Genomic DNA, 21,219 nt, shown 5'->3' with positions numbered 1-21,219 from the left:
GAAATGTGTTTATTACCTTCCTGTGACTTCTCTCATCCCAGAAGGGAAGGGCTTTCTGTTTCATTCCTAGTAAACTAGTAGAATTTTGTGTTCCTGGGCCATTACAGATTTCTCAGATTTCACACATGACAAAAGTATTCTCTTGAAACTTTCATTGCAGATCTTTTTTCCTTTAGATCATTACATAGAAATCAGTGCTGTCCTGTAAAAGCTTTCAAAGAAATTACACCCACAGGTCATTAAGAAGAAAACAAGGGTGCTGTAGGACAAAAAGGCCCCTTGCTAACAAAAAAGCAACCCTGGCTTTTATTTTTTTTAATCTTTTTTCTTAAAACCTTCATTGTGGTATATGGTTCCTGTGTAGTAAATTACACATATTTCAAACGTACAATTTGATGAATTTTGGTAGATGTACTCTTAATCCCAGCTGTCAGCACGTACCAGTGGCTTAGAGGAGAGACGCTTTTTCTCCAAGAATCTGCACCAGTCATGTTATCCCCTTCTGGATTAACTCCTGTTGATGACTTCTGGAGAACTGAAAAAATATCCTGAAATGACTTAAGTACTTTGTTCCATCTTTTTGGCAGGCTTGAAGAAATTGGCTAGATTTAATTTCTATGACCTATCTGCAGTTTTCTTTCATGAAACACATCTAGGAAAAAGCAATGAATATCCTGACTTAAAAAAATATAGAATCTAGTATATGCAGATTGAGTGATTATAACAAAGCAGGCTGTTTGGGATGGGCGTTTTTACAAAGTTCTGGTGCCATCTCTCACATGCTTCATTGGAGCCCCGACTTGCCCTAGGGAGGCACCACCAGGTCCCAGGGCACATGGACCCTTAAAGTTGAGGTTTAATCGTTGCTGGCTGTATGTCCCTGTGCTGGCAGCTGCTGTTTAGCGAGTACTTATTGATTTGCAGAGCAGATAATCAAATGGCATAGAAAGTCCTCAAACTACTCACAGATCTGAGACTAACATGAAGATAAAAAACTCTTCTGCATCTCCAGCCTCATCTTCACTGCACTTTTTTGATGCCAGGCCTCCAGCTGCAGTTGGGTTCAGACTCAGACACAGTGAATCCAAGTCCTGCCCGTGAAGGGTTCACAGCCCACCTGGGGGCAGGGAACACACCCCTGACTCTGTGGGACTCTGTGGGCCCCGTAGATGCTGTGGGATCTACCAAAAGAGAGGGGAGAGCAGCAGAACCTTGGACCCTGGGAGCGGAAAGAGGGAAGATACCGTCCCCCTGAAGTGTGCACATTGGTTGAGGAGAGGGAGGCTGGTGAGTTTTTAGAGAGGGTGCATTTGGCCCAGACTTTGAAATTGGGGTGGCAGTCTATAGTCTGAGATAGTCTGAGACAGAGAGGGAGGATTCCAGGCAGGGGATGCACACGGGATCTCCTGGAGGTGGGGAACGAGAGGGGCTGGTGTGCTTGAGGATGGGTAGATTCCAACCCAAGATACAAAGGATTGGGGTGAGGGATGGGGAAAATGAGACCAGAATGTCAGAGGGGTGGGCCTTACACACCATTATTCTAAGGAGTTTGGACTTCATTCTGCAGGTGACAGGAAGCCATTCTGTTATCCTTTCATTCTTTTATCCACTCAGCAGCTGTTCAGTAGTCAACCTATAGTTTCTAACAGGGCAGCTTCAAACTTCAGAGGAGGAGCCCAAATGCCCTGAGACCAGGTGTCTTCATTTGCCCTGGACAGTTCCAATAGGTACCTGTCATTTAGGGCATCTCTTGTGATTTACCGTTTGTCATGGATTTTTCATTGTTTCAAAAGAAATATTACTCCTAAGAGTTGTTTTAAAATAATCCAGGATCAGTTTGGTAGAGCATCCCTTTGTGTTTTCGTCTTCTGCCGTGCTCTTGTCTAGAAGTGCATTCTACACATACGCAGTGCCCAGAGTTCTCTCTTCAACACGGGTTAAATGTGAGACAATTAGTGAGAACCGTCTCTCTTTTGCCAACACAGTTAAGACCTTCCAAGGACAGCATTTGGGACATGCAGCAATCACATGTAGTAGCTTGGGCGTTAGGCACAAGGTTCAGCTACTCCTTCCAGTCTTGGGGCAGCGGGGATGAGTATTTGCTGCTTCTGCTCCCGTGAGCCACATGGCACCAGTGCCGTGGTTGTTGCCGCGGCCAGTGGGATGCTTGAAGTCACCGGGCTGTCAGTTGGCTGGTTCGATGGACAAAATGGCAAGTTGGTTCGCTGTACGTGAAATCCATGCTGGAAATGGAGCGCTGTAAAGTAGTCTGAGTGCTCTTGCTGGGGCGGTTGCGTTATTTATTGCTCTGTATAAATCTACGGCTCTCTGTTTTGTAAATCTATTTTAGTGTTCGGTAGTGCTTTTTTAACTTTATTGTAGGGTAAGTCTGTTTTATTTTGCAGTAAACCCTTTGAGAAACAAACAGCCAAAAAGACAGCTCATGTTTGGTGAAAAAGTTAGTAGTGAATTTCTGGTTCTCAAGAAGGTTGACGGTGGATGCATGATGTGGTCAGATTTGTCATCACCTACACCCACGGGAGGGACCTAGTGATACCCTGAGCCATAGGAAAACCAGAAGAGGCACCTCTGTGAAAAGGATTACCTACATTTACACCTGGCTATAATCTCTTAATCCCCACAAAACCTAAACCGGCAGCTCTCTGACCAGTTGCCTGTCTTGCAGTCCTGCTCGGATTCCCTCAGAGTTCCTGTTGCTCTGGGTTTTGCCCTGTTGTTCCTTCACTTTTTTCCCATCTGCGTTTCCCCTTGGCAGACTTGAGTTCAGTAGCGCTCTCAGTGCTGAGTGGCACCCGCCCCTGACTTCTTCTTCACTCTGAGGCTTAAGACATGTGACCAGCTTCTTGTTCATTTCACAGCCAGGTCTTCGGTCAGAAAATCCATTTCTCTTCTCAGCTCAAGAAGTTCTCATGGCTGCCGCCTGCTGTCTTCCCTGAGCGGACAGCCTCAGATAAGGGAGTCGGGGGTCGTGATGGTGGTGCTCGAGGTGCTAGTTAGACTTTGCAGGGGCTGTTCATTTACGGCATGTACCTCGGTGATGCCTACTGAATTTGCTCACTTTTGTGATTGCTCCAAGTTGTCTGTCGCCCCTCTTGCTGTTCACGCGGCCTGAGACTTTGTCTGATTTTGGAGGGAGGAGGGGCATATTACAGTGCTGATTTGTATAGAACTTACAGACACCAAAAAAACAGCAGAGATGTCTTCAGAGTTGCTTGTCACAGAGCAGCTGGTTGAGGACAACTGGCACATGTCCCTTTCTATTTTCTCAAAAAATTTTATTTATTTATTTATTTATTTATTTATTTATTTATTTATTTATTTAGGTGGGGGGAGGTAGTTAGGTTTATTTATTCCATTTATTTTTAGAGGAGGTACTGGGGATTGAACCCAGGACCTTGTGTATGCTAAGCATGTGCTCTACCACTTGAGCTCCCCTCCATTTGTTAATCAGGATAATTAACCCAAAGTGCAGACCTGAAACAAACAACCTCCCAAATATCGGGGGCCTGACTTAGACAGCACATGGTTATTTCTTGCTTCCTTCACAATCCAGTGCAGTTGGGTGGCTGTCCTGCACAGCTCTCCTTTGAGCATTAACTCCTGTGTGGCTCTGGCATCTCCTACAACCTTCCTGTTTCCTCTGTTGAGCCCCCTCCTTAGAGCAAAAACAGAACTCCAAAAGGATTGCACAGAGCACTTTTATGGCTGGGCCTGGAAGTGGGCACATCACTTCCACCGCCATCCCACTGACCAGGACCCGGGCGCCTGGTGCCAGCCTAGCTGCATTGCGGGCTAGGGGATGCCGACTTCCTGCGTGCCCGGGGACAGGAAACAAGAGTGGTGAGCAGCTCCTCAGCCTCCGCCAGACTCAGGCCATGGGAGACACGGGGGTAGAGGTCAGGAGACCTGGGCTCTGCCCCGACTTGCTGGGTGTCTAGATAAGTCATCATGGCCACTTCCTTCCCAGAGGGGTGCTGCTACTGCTTGCCTCGTACCTGTTAGTAAGCTTACATTGTTGTGTAAGCGTATGTGCGAGTACTAGGAGTCGTGATCTGCACTGTTTTCTTTTAAGTTAAGATTTAAAGGATCCAAGACATTTATTCAATAACTGCTTTTTGAACTCCTGTAATAGCTAGGTATTGGACTGGCTGTGGACAATCTCTGATCTCTGGATGGAACATTCTGGTGGAGAGCCAGATGATAAGGAATCAATAAAGAAACAATCTATAAACATGGTGATGTGGTCTCCATGGTCTAGAGCAATGGACGGGCTCGGGATGGCCTCTCTGGAAAGGTGACACTTGAGCTAAGATATAGATGATGAAGTAGAGGAGACAGATGATTAGGGAGGGGAGTGTGCCAAGCAGAGGGGCCAGACTGTGCAAAGGTCCTGAGAAGGAGAAGCAGCTTGGAAGGCTCCTTGAACAGCCAGATTATTGCATGAGAGAGAGGGAAAGATGATGTCAGAGAGCGAGCCAGGGACCATATTCTTCAGGGCCTTAAGCCTCTCTGTGCCTCAGTTTCCTCACCTGTAAACTGAAAAACTGGGCTGATATCAACTTCATAGGGTTGCTGTAATTAAATAGAATAATATGTGTCAAGTGCTTAGAAAAATCCCTGACATCTGATATACACTACATAAGTGTGTGACTACAAGTACAGTGAGGATTTTATTCCAGGAGAGATGAGAAAGCTTTGGACAGTTTTCAGCAGGGGAGTGTCACCCCATCTCCACCAGTGCTGATGGGCTGGGCTTGAGGCGGTTGGGCATTTCCACCTTCCGTCCAGACATGAGGGTGTAAAGGGTTTTTTGGGTAAAAATCCCCAACAAAAAAATTTTTTTCCCAAACATCACATGTTATTTCCCTTAATCAAAATGTATGTTTTATTTTCCAAACATTTTTAAGATTCCATCTTTAAAAAGGGGAATATTTAAATATACACGGAATATACAAGAATAAGATCTTGAAGTGTAGCCAAATATTTGTGCATAATTTGTACATAAATTTCCCTGGATTACATTTGGGGGTGTAGGGGAACTGACACAGAGCTGCCGTGCCTCTTGAACTTGATGTAAATAAAATGTGGCCTACACTGTAGAACACGCTTTCCTAAAGGGCTGTTTGTGGAAGAGGAGGATCTTAGATTAAAACGATTGCTTTAAAAAAAATCAGGTAGGCTGCAGGAATAGATTTTGCTCAAATTAGTAAATGATGCGTTGGGGGCAGAAAGCTGCAGACACAAAGGAGCACTACCATTTCTGCAGAAATCTCCTCCTCCTCACATAAGAAGCTGGCTTCTATCTGCGTTTGCTCATAGTATCCTGAAAATGCAAACCAGCAGCTTAGAATGCAATTCCCCTTTCATTCTCTGTCAGCAGCCTTGCCATTGGCATCGAGTGATTTGGCACGTTTGCCTGTGACCGTAGGCACATCCCAGGGGCCGTGGGGTGAGCTGAGGTCATGGCTGCAGTCCTGGGCTTTGGCCCACACAGGACTTGGCCACTGATAGGGAAAAATGTGAACACAGAATTCTTTTTCTACAGGCCGATAACGGATCCCCTGGTCAATATAATCTCACAAATCAGTAACCTGGTCTATTTTGCTACCAAAAAAGTCTCTTGATTGAGTTTCTGCATTAAGTGTTAGCTTTTACAGGAGATTTAAAATATAAAGTCTCCCCAAAGATACGTATCTTCTCTTTTGTAAAGAATGACCTAGAAAGGAGAGGGGCATTCTGGAGTTTTGCTGCTGGATGGAATATGAAATATTAGAACCCAAGAGGTGCCTTGTCCAGGATTTGTGCAAAGCAGCTGGTGTTCCATTTAGCTCTTGGTGGGTTCATTCATTTAACACATCTTTATGATGCACCTGTGCTTGGAGCCGCACACTGCCTAGAAGCTGGGGGTGCAACAGGGAACGAGGCACGAGAGATCCTTGCCTTCTAGAGCTCCATCTTTCAGGGAAAACAGAGGGAGCGAGCGAGTAGGTGCGTTGAACCATCCAGCACTCACGGACCTGAGGGGCAGGCTGCTAACTGGGCAGCACCCAGCTTGAAAGGAGGAGGTGGGAGGGTCTAGAAGTGCCTCCAGGGAGACGTGACCTTGAGACTGAGACCTTAAGCCAGAATGAGAGAAAGACAGAAATGGCAAAGTGATCTAGGCAGAAGGAATAGCTTGTGAAGGCCCTGCTGTTGTTGTTTTTCTTTATTTCTCCCCCTTTTTTTCTTCTTCACCTAGAAGATTCAAGGATGCTGAGGTTGTAAAGTGATATGTACTGCATTGTTCCATTTTCATTAATTTTTAAAACAGGTACGAAAACACAATTATATATTTTGCATGGATACATACTTACGTATATAAGAGTATTTTGAACAGACACAGAAGAAAACACTAAACTTGTGGTAGTGGTTGTGAGACAGGAGGGAAGGGAGCAGGGCACAACCACTGAAGGAAGGATGCAGCAGCTGAGGACAGGACAAATGGGTCAGAACTAAGATGGCGAAGACTCGACTTCCAGTAGACCTTGAGCCTCATGGTGCACCCACAGGCGCCAGGACAGTTCCCAGGCTGACCATTAAAGGTCCAAAAGTGGGCAGGGGCCCAATTCCTGGAAGTCTCTGCCCCTTCCCCAAAGTAGTTGGAATAATCCTCCTACTCAGTAGCATCTGAAATTACCGAGCCCATGAAAACTAACAGCTCTGCACGTCGTGGTCTCCGTCTCCGTCTCCCTCTTCCCCACTTCCTCCCCCTCTGTCTCTCTCTGTCTCTCTCTGTCTCTCTCTCTCTCTCTCTCTCTCTCTCTCTCTCTCTCTCGCCTTCTGAGACAGCCCACACTCTTGTCTATGGAGTGTGTATCTCCCTAGATAAACTTGCTTTCACTTTACTATGCCTCACTCTTGAATTCCTGACTGCGCGAGGCAAGAATCTGTTCTCCAACAGCACTTGCTTCTGAGAAAGGAGGGCGAATGAGACTGGGGATGAGGACAAAGGAAAACTCATTTTATCTAAAATTATTTATTTACTTCATTAAGGGAGACTTTAAAAATGTGTTTAAAAGTGTTAACAATAATCAATTCAGGATGGTTGGCACCCAGGTGTTTGTTACAGTACTCTATGTATCTTTCTATATTTTTAAAATATTCATAACAAAGAAAAATCAAGGATACAGACTGTAGATTCTTTACGTACAAGGTCATTTTACTGTAGATTCTTCAAGTGGAAAGTCATCTTCAGAGAATACACTTTCCAGAGACCTTTAGAGTGATAATCCAGGAACTCTTAGCAAAGTTCACATCCCGGGGCATCAGACCATCTTGGTTCCTCATGTAAATATGCAGAGCAGCTGTGTGCTGTAGTGAAAGGGTTCACTGTGGAGTGCATCTCACTTGCAGTAGAATTTCTCCTTGGCCTTTGGTGCAGGACGGCACTTGTCTCTGGTTCCAGCAGACCCACAGTTGGTACAGAGCTCCCCTGCAAGCTTCCTTCAAAAGAGGTTTTGTCAGGGTTGTTGGGCTTTGTGTTCAAAATTACAGTGATGCAATCCATTTCCGATGCCAACATATTTGTATCTTATTCTCAGAGAAGCTTCAACCTTTCGTTGCATTGGGACCAAATAAAGAACGTTTGAGAAGGAATGATTTGTCCCATGGGGAATGAGTAAGCAAGCCCCTTTGCCATCTCAGAGCCTGACTACAGGAACGAACAAACACGATTTCTTAGTGTCAGAGAACTGAGAAATGACCAATGAAACAAGACTCTGATGCCCAGTGTCCCTCCTTTTTTCAATCATCTGAAGACTCCAGGAGTCTTCCTCATTTCTTATAAATTGTAGCTCCTGGCTCGTGGTCACTGTCTTCTGCATGCTTCCTTGTCATAATTCACAGTCATCTCAGTATCTACGTGGATGATCCTTTTGGGTCTTTAGCCTCCTCTCCTCCAATGAGCTTACCTGCCTCAGTCCTTAGACACCCACTTCCATGGTCGTCATCCTTGCCGCCGCCACGAACTAGGTTGTCACTGTCCTCATCCCACTGTGTCCTGATTTCTGTTCTTACCCAGCTGGGATTCTGTGGTCCACCACTGGAGCCATTCCCCTGCCTCTGTCCTCTCTCCCCTCATAGTCCTCACTTAGCAAACACCGCTCCACCTCCCCAGCCTCCCAGCCACCACTGCTTAAATCCAACTCCACCAGCCCTGCGCCTCCACCCAGGGAGCCGAATGTGGCTGGGGAAATATACAGCCATGCAGGGAGGTCTCACTGTTGTTCCTTTCTCCTGAGGTACAATTGATGTACAATATTATGTAAGTTACAGATATACAACATACTGATTCACAATTTGTGAAGGTTATACTCCATTTATAGTTATTATAGAATATTGGCTGTATTCCCTGTGTTGCATAATATATCCCTGTGGCTTATTTATTTTACACATAATAGTTTGTACTTCTTAATCCTCTACCCCATCTTACCCCCTCCCCTTCCCTCTGCCCACCCGTGACCACTAGTCTGTAATCTATATCTGAGAGTCTGTTTCATTTTGTTATATTCACTAGTTTGTTTTATTTTTTATGTTCCACATATAAGTGATACCACATAGTATTTGTCTTTCTCTGATTTATTTCAGTAAGCATAATGCCCTCCAAGTCCATCCATGGTGCTGCAAATGGCAGAATTTCCTTCTTTTTTCACAACTGAGTAGTATTCCATTGTATATGTACACCATATCTTCTTTATCCAAGTCATCTGTCAGTGAACACTTAGGTTGCTTCCATGTCTTGGAATCTGTAAATAATGCTGCTATGAACACTGGGGTGCATGTATCTTTTCATATTAGTGTTTTTGTGGGTTTTTTTCCCCCTGAGTAAATAGGCAAGGGTGGAATTGCTGGGTTATATGGTAGCAAGGACTCACTTTTAATTCATTTCCTTCTAGTAGCCCCTCAGCACTCATGACAGCCCTGCGCATTTCCCTCATCCATTCACACACCTTCTCGGTTCTCAGACTCCCAGTAGCTCCTCTCACATCCATTCTTGCTGCTGATGATCTTGTTTCCTATTTTACTAAGAAAAACAAAGCAGTCAGAAGAAGAATTTCATATGTGCTCACAACCTGATGTCCAATGTCTGCCTGCCTTCCTCTCAGTGGGCAGAACCATCCGTGCTCCTGTCTACAACTGCCCCTCCATCTGTGTCTTGGATCATATCTCCCCTTGCCTGCCCAGTGGCATTTCTCCAGCAATACTCCCTCCCTTTTCCTTCATCAGTTTTGCTCCCTTTACAGAATCATTCCCACTGACATGCAAACACCCATATTACAGCTGCCCCATACCAATCACTGTGTTCATCTCTCCAGCAAAACTCCTTGACAGGTTTGCCTGTATTTATTAGCACCAATCCCTCTCACTCCATTTTCTCTGCTTCCTTCTCTTATCAGGCTTTGCCCTACTGCTCCACCAGAATAGTCTCATTGGAGCCACCAGTGACCTCTGGTTGCTAAACCCAGTGGTCATTTCTCAGTCCTCATCTGCTTGGACTCAGCAGCAGCGTCTGACTCAGCTGACCAGACTTTCCTCCTTGACACACTCTCTTCCCTTGGCTTCTGGGCACCACACCCTTCTTGGTTGCCTCCAACTTACTGACTCAGCCTCTGTGGTGGTTTGACCTTATCTTGAAGACCCGATGACATTGGAATGCCCTGGAGCCCCATCCTTAGACCTCTTCCTTTTTTCATCTACACTCACTCTGTGGGTGGATGAGTCTCATAGCTTTTTTGCTATGAGCTGAATTAAGCTGAATTGCCTTCCCTAGGTTTATCTAAACACTTACACAAAGTCATTATTCATGCAAGGACAGTCCTAATTAATTTAGTTTAGAATGTTTTGGGGGGCTGGGGATTTTTCAGCGGCTTATGGAAAGCTTGCTTTTTATTCAAGGTTACAGATGTGGCATCACATTTTGACAATTTTCTGATCATGGAATAAACAGAGATTGTATGCAGCAAGACAAAACAAACAGAAAAAAACCCAAGGACGTTCTACAACAGATATCTCAGTGAGAATGTTGAAAAGTTAAATTGCATTTTCTACGTCGGTTTCTTAGACTGTGGCTTGGGATACTCACCCTATTAATATGAGCTCCCAGCAATTACAATGCACCCATGGCAAAGCCAAACCATCCCCCTTCCTGTGACTACTCCACTACGGTTTCTATGTTGGAGTGTGTTTCTGTGTTGGAGTGTGTTTGCAAAAAAGGCAGATAGCACCAAAACGCTTCTTATCATAGGAAGAAAAAAATTCATGATACTGAACTTACCAACATGGGGAAGCCATGGTTATGTGAAAGCGTCTGCTGATTCTTGAGTCTGAGCAATTTCTTAAGATGGATGTAAACCAACCAGTGTTCCTTGTGGGTTGTTGTTGTTTTAAATCACTGAGCTTTCTTATCTGCAAGTTTTTACTTACTTACTTACTTACTTACTTACTTACACTACTGAGTATGAAACTTACTTACTTATTTTACTTACTTACTTACACTACTGAGTATGAAACAAATCAGATTAAGACTTTATGACTTGAATGAAGAAATTAAAAGATAATGTGAACTGGGAAAGAGATGGGGCTTTTGTAAGAATCCTGTCAAATGCTTTTGGAGCCATTTTTTTTCCCCTACCTATTCAGGAAACAGGGAGGGATGAATCATAAGAATTATGTAGAGGAAATTATAGTGAAGAAAGTCTTATGAGAAAGTGAAAACACCTTTTATTCATCAGTGTGTGTGGTGTCTCAAGGCTGCCTAGTATATAAAATTTTCTCCTGGAAAACAAACAAAAACTCAGTGCCTTTGAGAAGAAGTGATTCAACAATTACTCAGTTAACATAATCAATAGTTGGTCTAGATTTTTCAGGACCCAGTGTGAATTATCTATAAATTAACTGCACAATTGCCAGATCACCCCTTAAGTTTGAACTTCAGAGAAACATTCTGTATATTGAGATTGTCCTGTTGTATTAGTGTGAGGAGTGACATTTCAAATGTTTCTCTGCCAAGAGATGTCTGAGTGCCACGGTGTTCTAGGACGTGCACATGTGTGCTAAGGTCCGGTCAGTACTGGTAGTCTTTGTCAGCAATGACTTATCAATTAATGAGACAGCCAATATTTCACAGCTTTGTTGAGAGAAGCTTCCTAGGGTAAGATCATGTACCCTAGAGAAGTGTGGAATTTGTCAGCAAATGCTTCTGTTTTATCAGGAACGCATTATGGCAGAAAACCTTTCCTGGCTTAGCTCAGAGCTGAGGGAAGAAAGAGCATCATCTTGGGCCTTAGACTTTTGTCTGCTCATCTTAGTAACTGGCTTCAGACATGCTGTTCGTGACGTGATTTTCCTTTTGGCCCTTTTCTTGGCAGGTTCCCGAGGGAAAAGTAGTAGTTCTTAACTTCCGGTTCATAGACCTCGAGAGTGACAACTTGTGTCGCTATGACTTTGTGGACGTCTACAACGGCCACGCCAACGGCCAGCGCATCGGGCGGTTCTGCGGCACCTTCCGGCCCGGAGCCCTTGTGTCCAGCAGCAACAAGATGATGGTGCAGATGATTTCCGACGCCAACACAGCCGGGAATGGCTTCATGGCCATGTTCTCTGCCGCCGAACCAAACGAAAGAGGTATTGTTTCCACGTGACAGCAGTAACAAGGGCTCAGTTATTGAACGGTTGCTGTGTGTCCGGCACTGTTGTAGGCACTTTCTATGGACTTTCTCATTTAATCTAAAGTTTAAGAGCAGCTCTTCTCAGAGAGCTAATAAACGCCACCAAACCATCAAGAGACCATTAAAAGGACAGTCTTTTTTTAAAAGCCCATATATGTTCTCATAAAAATTCAAATATGGAGACTCCTCGAGTAAAAATGTGAAGCTTGCATATAGATATACACGTGCAGATACAGAAACATTTCACCCCATTGTCCCCTCTTACAGTCAGCCACGGATGGTGGTTCTCACTCCTTCTATGTGCACTTGCTTGTGTGTATGTACTTTTGCAATAGCTTCTAAAATACAGAAGTGGGATTATACATTCATACTGTTTCACAACTTTTTCGTTTACTTGATGCAACGAGTAGGGATATTTTCATATCAGTACACGTGAGTTCCCAAGGGTGGAAACCTGTACCGCTGGACCGAGACTGCGGTGGTCAGGATCTGTTAATTTTGCAGTCTTGTGCCTGAGGGCACTCCCTAATCATCTCTTGCCTTGGGCTACAGAACAACATGACTGGTCTGAGATATTAGAGTATGACGTACAGAATCTGGGGCTGACAGCAGCCAGGACGTTTGGAAGGAAATCCTGGAGCTACTGAAGAACTGAGGCACAAAATAGACACATAAAATCCACTCAAATCTTTGTCTAACAGCTAAACTCTATATAGTAGGGGGGAGCCCGGTTGGCCTGGCATCATCTGGAAGATGAATAAACCCAATAGAGATTACAGTTGCTACCCACTGCCAGGGCGACAGATTTTGAGCATGGATCTAACCAAGTTGAATGCCTGCTGAAACCAAAATCACTTCTCATAGGAACACAACAGAATCTAGAGACTTTATAATGTATCATTCATAATGTCCAGTATCCAGTCACATGATGAAATCAGAGATGTGTGTCCATATTCAAGAAAAAAAGAATCAATAAAATCTGACCCCCAAATAACCCAGAGGTAATAACAAGAAGCAGACAAGCACTTTAAACAGCTATTATAAATATATTTAAAGACTTAAATGGGAAGTATATGGGGAAAAAATAAATGGATTGAAAGCCTCAGAAATGAAACACACTATTTTCAAAAAACGAAAAAAATGGTAATACCTGAGCTGAAAGAAAGAGAATATGAAATTTTAAAATTTACTTGATGGGCTAATAAGCAGACTGGAGATGGAAGAAGAAAAAGGCAGTGGATTGGAATAGAAGAGATTCAATCTGAAGAACCAGGAGGAGAAAGATGAAAGAAAGAGAGCCTCGCAGACCAGTGAGACAGTATCACGTGGTTTAACATATGGGTAATTCGTGTTCCAGAAGGAAAAGAGAGTGATAATAATGCAGAAAAAAATATCCCAAGAAATAATGGCTTGAAGCCACCCAAATTTAGTGAGGAACACCAATTTATAGAGCCAAGAAGATGAACAAACAGCAAATAAGGTAAATAAAAATGAAGCCACACCTAAGCACATCGTCATTAAATTACAGAAATCTAAAGATAAAGAGAAAATCTTAAATATTAATCAGATAAAAACCAACTTACATACAGAGGAGCAATGTAGGAACAATGGCTTTCTTATAACTGGAAATAATGGAGGCCAGAAGGCAGTGGAGCAGCATTTTTAAAGTGCTGGAATAAAACTGAATTCTACCCAGAATTCAACCCAGAATTCTATAGCCAGTCTTCAAAAATGAAAGTGAAATGAAGACATTTTCAGAAAAGCACCTGCAGCACAAGAAATATTGGAGGACGTTCCTTTAGTTGAAGGGAAATGACCCCACAGGGTAACCCAGAGGTAATGGAAGGATTGAAGGCCACTGGAAATGGTAAATATCGAAGACTATGGATTCTTTTCTTTCCTTCCCTTAATTCTTTACAGGGGACTGTTCAAAACAAAACTGACAAAAACGTTTAATGCTGTATTGGGTCAAGCATGATGTATGATATATATGACAACATAGAACAAAGGATGGAGAGGCCAGTGGAAATATCCAGTAGAAGAAGAAATACACTGTTAACTCTAAAGAGGTTGTGATAAGTTAAAGATGTGTATTGTAGTCCCTAGAGAACCCACTAACAATGCACAAGTTTTAGCTAAAAGCGAAAAGATTAAAATAGAATACCAGAATTATTCAGCTAACCTGAAGAAGGCAGACAGGGGAGCAGATGGAACAAGAGAAAGGTGAGACAAACAGAACAAAGTAGTAACAGGCACACTAAACCCAAACCCAAGCATGTCTATAAATACATTGAATGTAAAGCATGAAATGCTCCAATTAGAAGGCAGTAAGTATTAGAATGGTTAAAAAGCAGAGCCCAACCACGTGTTGTCTACAAGAAAGCACTTGAAATATGAGGACAAAGTAGGTTGAACATAAAGGGATGGAAAAATATGTACCATGCAAGGGCCATTAAAGTCAAAACTAATGCTTATAAAAAAAACTTGTTACAGGGGAGGAGGGTATATAGCTCAAGCAGTAGAGCACATGCTTAGCATGCACAAGGTCCTGGGTTCAATCCCCAGTACCTCCTCTAAAAACAAATAAGCAAACTAACAAACCTAGTTACCTCCCCCACCAAAAAATAAATGGATTAATTAAATTTTTTAAAAATGCAGATGCCATTTTTTAAAAAAAAGTTACAAAGATAAATAGGCAATCTACAGAATAGGAGAAAATATTTGCAAAAGTATCTGATAAAGGATTTGTGTTCAGAATATACAAAGAACTCATACAACTTAACAATAAAGAGCTAAAAATGTCGATAAGTGTAAAAATAGGCAAACACTTGAATGGATACTTGACGAAAGAAGTCATATGAATGATTAATAAGTACCTGAAAAACTGTTCAGTATCATTAGTTAACAGAGGAATGCAAATTAGAACCACAGAGCGATACCATTACACACCTGCCAGGTTGGCTAAAAAACCCGACAACGCTAAGTGGTAGCAGGCAAAGTGCTCATCCCTTGAGAGACAGAAAATGCTGCAACCACATGGGGAAAAATTTTGGTAGTTTCCTATGAAGTTAAACATGTACATCTACCCTTGGCCCAGCAGTTGCATTCCTGGACATTTATGCAAGAGAAATGAAAATACATAACCACAAAGAGATTTGTACAAAAATGTTCAAAGCAGCTTCATTCACAGTAGCCCAGACTGGAAACCAAATGCTTATCACTGGCAGAATGGGTGAGCAACTCATGGTCCCCATACCCTGGAATACTGCTTAGCAACGTCAAGGAACGGACCACCAATACGCACAGCAACGCGAATGAATCTCAGACGTTGTGTTAATAAGCAAGAGAAGTCAGGCACAGAAGAGCACACACTTTAATTCCATTTATATGAAGCTCTAGAATAAAACTCTAAGGTGAAATTTTTTAGGAAAGTGGTGTGGAGCGCCAGCAAATGGACTGGCAAGAGATACACAAATTTTGTGGGAAATGGATTCTGTCATCGTTGGAGTGTGGCTTGCACTTGTGTATCCATTTTTCAAGTTTTCACAACTAAGATTTGTGCACTTCAAAGTATTGAATTTACTTTCCTCAAACCTGTAAAGTAATAATAATGCAAGTGGTGGGCACTGGGTAGTGATATTGATATAAAGAATAGTAGAATAGTGATAATTGTTGAAATTGGGTGATAAACACTTAGAGATTTGTTATATTGTTATGTTTACTTTGGTATATGCTTGAAATTTTCCATGAATAAAAAGTGAGAGAAATTCCAACCTTATAATACATTGTCTTAAATTTAGAGCTTTAAGAATGATTTGCTTCTGTGTCAAATATTTTATTAAAGTATATTAATTTCTTTCAGTTTTTCTTTATTGGATAAATCCAAGTAAAATTTAATGTGAAACCTGGATTAAAATATCTTTCTAAAATTATTTCTGTCAATCTTTTAGGAAATACGCATAGAGGTATCTGAAATGAGATTTTTCAAATATTAATTGTGGTTAGTTTTAGGTGGTGAGATCTGAGGTAATCTTACTCCAAGTTTAAATTTTTTTTCAACCAATGAAGAAGCAGTCTTAGTAGGAGTCTAGATGTGTCCAGGAATCGCAGTTCAGCTCCAGAGAAGAGAGGCTATGCAGGAGTCTGGCATTGCAGAATATTCTCTTCGAAACCAGGTGTGACACTAAACCTGCATCTTCGTATCTTAACAGAAATAGCACTGAGTTCTGCTCTGGTGCAACTTCGGGAAGCTCCTAGTGAAGTAATGAGACTTGTAAAGGGAGAGCCCCTGGCACTGCTGATTCTGAGCTCTGTGTGAGCTCTGGGCTTGGGAGAGAGAGGGGAAGGGTCGGGAGAGGTTCTCACCTCCCTCACAGGATCTCAGTGAGCAGGTGGACTGAGGGATGCTGGCTGAAGACACAGCGCCTGGCGGGCTCTGGCGTGCCGCGGAGGGCCTGGCAGTCTGCTGTGAGGACGCCCGTCCCTGAGGCCCCGGGGAGAGGCCCTTTCCGCTTCTGTTCTGATCTCATTCAGAGCAGAGCTGCCAGTGCCCAGCGCCCAGGCCAGGGTGGTGGCTGTGAGGAAGAGAGCTCCCCCCCACCGCCATCACACCTGTACCCGTTAGTCTAGGACACTTTCCTGGAGCAGTCACCTTCTCAGAGAAGAGAGAGCTTGCCAGTACAGGCCCCATCTAGAAACCACTCCCACCTTCTTAAGGCTTTTCTGTATTGCTGAAAATGGATAAACATATATTATTTTTACAAACAAAACTTTTCTTAAAAATTATTAAAGATATATGAAAAGCTTTCTAGTAATGAGAGCTGTCTGTAATAACTAATACAAATTTTGTCCATGGACATGACTTTAGCCTTATTGATAAATACCCCTGCCTTGCCTCGAAGATGGCGGCGCTCAGGTTGTCCGGCGTTACCAGCAGAGGCCTCACGTGGATAGCCTTAGGGGCGTCACACAGAGAATCCTGGTCTCAATTCAGAAAAGAGAAATAGCCAGTGGTCGCTGAGACAGTAGAAGAGGTGAAGAAAGAACCTATCCTGGTGTGTCCACCCTTACGAAGCCGAACATACATACCACCTGAAGATCTCCAGAGTCGTTTGGAATCTCACGTTAAAGAAGTTTTGGGCCCATCTGTTCCCTGCATTTGGCAGGACATCTCCCTGGAAGATGTTCATCTGAAGTTCCGTTTCTTGGCACGTGTGGCTGATGACTTGGGTCATGCAGTGCCCGACTTCAGGCTTCACCTGATGTGCAGGGTCAGAGATGTTCTTGATTTCTGTTATGTTCCTGTTCAGGATGGATCTAAATTTGATGAACTTATTCCCAGTAATCTGCCTCCCAATTTAAAAATCACTTGTGGTTACTGAGTAGTTCCGAAGAGGAACAAACACATTGGAATCATTTTTTTTCCCTGAAAAGGGAGCTGTTTATCAGACTGTTTGATACTTTTCCATGTGAACTGCTGTCAGAACTGTTCTCTAAACCCACCTTTTTTGTGGAAGAATGTATTATCTTTTTTTTTTATCATCATGAATTGAAAGTAGTAGGATTTTCTCTTTTCGCATTTGCTGAAACTTTTTTCTTTTTTTAATGGAACCAGATTATTAATAATTTATGGAAATACTCTTTTCTGGAAGACACCATAATTAACTTGGGTTTAACATATACATTTCAGATTGTTCTTTTGTTGTTGTTGTTGTTGTTGTTGAGGTGTGGTCAGTTTGCAATGTTGTGTCGGTTTCTGGTGTATGAGTCACACGTGAATATACATATAATTCTTTTTCATATGTCTTTTCACCATAAGCTACTACGAGATGTTGAATATACTTCCCTGTGCTGTACAGTAAGAAAAAAAAAATACCCCTACCTTGAGAGTTCTTAAAATCTATGTAATTAGTTGAGCCTGTGTGATTTCTGAATGGGCACGTGCCCAAATGTTTTGTCTCATCCAAAAAAAAAAAAAAAAAGGGAAAAAGAGAAGAAACCATGGCCCTGATTTTATTCCTTCACTCTCTTGTGCTGATATAATGTCAAGTAACCTAGAGGTCATTCTGTGTGTGTGTGTGTGTGTGTGTGTGTGTGTGTGTGTGTGTAGAGGAGACTATGTAACCATTTGGGGTTTATTTATTTATTTATTTTGGAGGGGGAGATAATTAGGTTTATTTATTTATTTACATTTAGAGGGGGTCCTGGGGATTGAACCCTGGACCTCATGCATGCTAAGCATATGCTTTACCACTTGAACTATACCCTCCCCACCCCCTGTAACCATTTTTTAAAGAGAAAATTTAAGAGCTCCTGTCCTTTATTTACTATACTGTCAATATTTCAAATCCATAATTTCCACATGGTTGCATTGCTATAAACTTGGGTGTATTTTTTCACTATTAATAAACTTTTTTTTTTTTTAACTTCAGGGGATCAGTACTGTGGAGGACTCCTTGAAAGACCTTCCGGCTCTTTTAATACCCCCAACTGGCCAGACCGTGATTACCCTGCAGGAGTCACTTGTGTGTGGCACATTGTAGCCCCAAAGAATCAGGTGAGATTCACCTGAAAGTATGTAGGAGGCTCACCTGTGTGAATTGCCCAGACTGTGTGAGGGGCCCAACTCTCAAGAGCCCAGGATGCAGGGCGAGGAGGGGCCCTGCTGGGCACAGTACTCCTTCATGCAAAGACCCAGGGTAAAATTGCCTTTTCATTATTTGACTGGCAAAGTCATGGGTTTAATTCACTATTAGAGAATTACACTTTCCAAAACAGGTTTTGAAATGCAAATGGTAGGCAAATCCCACGTGAGATCGTTTAAGCCCGAGGAAGATGTAAGCGTGGGGTCATGAGCAGCAGTGACTGACTGAGGGAGGAAAACACATCCCCAAGTTCATGTCCACTTCAGGTTGCCATCTGCTCACAGAGCACACACCCTTTGGGTCCTGATAAGCACCATTCTAGCCTCCGAAACAAAAACGGTCTGAATGCTCTGTTTCGACAAAGCCAATGCAAGCACACCACATCATCTTTTCTAAGAACAAGGTGTTTGATGTGAAAGCTGGTCTGCTCTGTGGTGTTTGTTTATCTTGGTTGTTGTTTAAAATAAAATTTGTGCAGGTTCCCACAAATAACTTTATGCATTACTCTAAACCGATCAACAGAGAAGGTCTAGTTTTCCAGTGTTTATTGGTTTGTGGTTCTATGAATTCTTACCCTTTCTGGGGACCGCTTTCAGATATCAATTGCAGGGCAGAACTTAGCGTGGAAATAGACCAAGCCTATGTTGTGGGATTTTGAAAATAGCTTTTAAAAAATTGTTATTATTACAAACATTACAGACTTTAATCTAAACACTATACTTTGAGCAGGATGATGTTGTTTAAAAAAAAAAAAAGAACTTTTCCAAACTGATCTTTTGTATTGCTTACACAAATACTATCTGCCATATATTCATTTTTTAATGGAAAGTTATTCAGGCAAATATACCATGCAAGTTAGTAATTTGAGCGCATACAGACACTTTGATTATAATCCCAAAACTCAGTTTTATTTTTAAGAAAAAAATATGTTCTGTAACTCTATTGAACATTTTATAGCTTAAAATAGTATTTAAAAAGTTAAATTTCTCAAATACATAAGCCATGATGTAATTCTTGAGATGGTATTGATCATTTTTCTCTGTGTCATTTGTGGATATGTTAGATTATATAATTTCAAATTACTGATACTCACAGATTACAATTTAGTATCTTTTCCCCACTTTTTTTCTCTTTATTTAAATTTAAATTTGGGTTTTATTTTATTTATGTGATTTTTGGCTTCAGCTGATTGAATTTTTAATCATTGTTGTAGTATCTGAAATCACTGGAAACTCTGTCCAAAGAAGAAAAATAAAATGAGACAGTTAAGTCTTGAGTAATTTCTCTGTAAATTGATAGGTATTTTCTTCTCTTAAAGACTTACTTTTTTAAATCAGAGCTTTCCCCTTTACCCTGCTATTTATTTACCTATTTTTAGCTTCTCTCCAAAAGTTATGTGACTAATTTCTAAGTAGAAAAAGTTCAGCCAATTTTTTAATAACCTGGAAAGAATTTTATTACTAGCTGGTGAGAAGTTAGTGGACCCAAAAAGAAAACAGTTTAATATAATTTGAAATGTTGTTAAGTATGAATAAGCTATTATTCACCCATCACTGGCACTGACTTTTTGAAAAATGGGTAAATATATGGGTATGTTGCAGTTACGTTCAAAGCCAAAATTTGCCTTTGTGTCTCTCTGTGATACTGTTTCTGTTACCATCTTCACTCAGATTATGGTGTCTAAGCCTCTGTTAGCTAATAGCTAATGGCTGTGTACCTGTCCTAATAGGAATTAATGCCTGTTATCTTCCATAAGCAGCAGGGAGGGTTGCCTGCCCACCTGCCACCCAGCAAGGGTGGGGACCAGCTGTCTGGGTGCCATGGGTATTTATGAACATGGTGAGACTTCCTTTGTTTCACACACTGGCTGTACTGAAAAATCTGCTTATAACGGGAGTCAAAACTCTTAAATCAAAATTTCTTATTGGCTCCAGTAATTTAAGACACTAGTGTTGGTACTAGCACAAAAAATTAAGAAATACTTCAGAAACACTGACTTTATGTATCAATACTTCTGTGCAACCTTTTAAAAAATCATGCACATCACCAAGTAGACTGTGCTTGGTGGGCACATTTATCAAACATACTTCCAGAAGACATCAGAGTCAATTCCCACTTCCCTGAACTTCTGGTCCTAAACAATTTGACTTCTTTACATGCGATGGGAATGTTAGTCTCCTTCCTTCAAAAGGGGACCAACTCTGTCCACCCGTCTCACCCACCTAGACACACACATAGACACCACACTCCAACACACACTATTTCAGGGGCCATCTTAGATATTACTTTTTAGTTTAGTTTTCTTCTAGAGAAGAATGCAGTTGGTATATAGCCCTCTTCCCCACTCCAACACAAACTCAGTTTAAGTCTTAACATAGATTGTTAGGGTTACATAGTGTTTCTATACTTTCTTGGCTGTAGATGAAGAGAGTTCCCACGTTTAACACCCTAACTAAGGTGGATCTGGGCTTGAAATGATCTTTTGGAATGTTTAAAAATGAATGCAAAAGAACACCACAATTTTGTTAACTAAAGAAGTGTGGAAACATAAGAAACAAATTTTAATCAGGATGGATAACATTTTCTACAAAGGAAAATCACGGTACCCTAACAAATGTGGGGAGAGGAAGAATTCTGTTCCAGTGCTGCTTTGACTCTTCTAATGTTGTGCTTTCCCTAAAGCTTATAGAATTAATGTTTGAGAAGTTTGACGTTGAGCGCGACAACTACTGCCGGTACGACTACGTGGCTGTGTTCAACGGCGGCGAAGTCAACGACGCCGAAAGAATCGGGAAGTATTGCGGCGACAGTCCCCCCGCGTAAGTCGCGCCTGCTTTATTTCATTAATA

At 42.1% G+C, this 21,219-nt stretch overlaps 1 protein-coding gene and 1 pseudogene across 1 annotated transcript in view; both read left to right on the top strand.

Annotated features, from left to right (window-relative positions):
- Positions 1-21,219, top strand: part of PCOLCE2 (procollagen C-endopeptidase enhancer 2) — a 65,074-nt gene that overhangs the window by 28,270 nt on the left and 15,585 nt on the right. Inside the window, exons 3-5 of the mRNA XM_031678647.2 lie at positions 11,427-11,682; positions 18,158-18,282; positions 21,053-21,189. Coding sequence (XP_031534507.1) covers positions 11,427-11,682; positions 18,158-18,282; positions 21,053-21,189 — 518 coding nt within the window. The remainder of the gene's footprint in view (positions 1-11,426; positions 11,683-18,157; positions 18,283-21,052; positions 21,190-21,219) is intronic.
- LOC140695683 (large ribosomal subunit protein mL50 pseudogene) lies at positions 16,628-17,107 on the top strand (annotated as a pseudogene).

Source organism: Vicugna pacos, chromosome 1 (genome assembly GCF_048564905.1).
Source record: "Vicugna pacos chromosome 1, VicPac4, whole genome shotgun sequence".
In the NCBI taxonomy this organism is placed as follows: Eukaryota; Metazoa; Chordata; class Mammalia; order Artiodactyla; family Camelidae; genus Vicugna; species Vicugna pacos.
The sequence above is the reverse complement of the archived record's forward strand: the minus strand, read 5'-3'. Positions and strand labels throughout refer to the sequence as shown.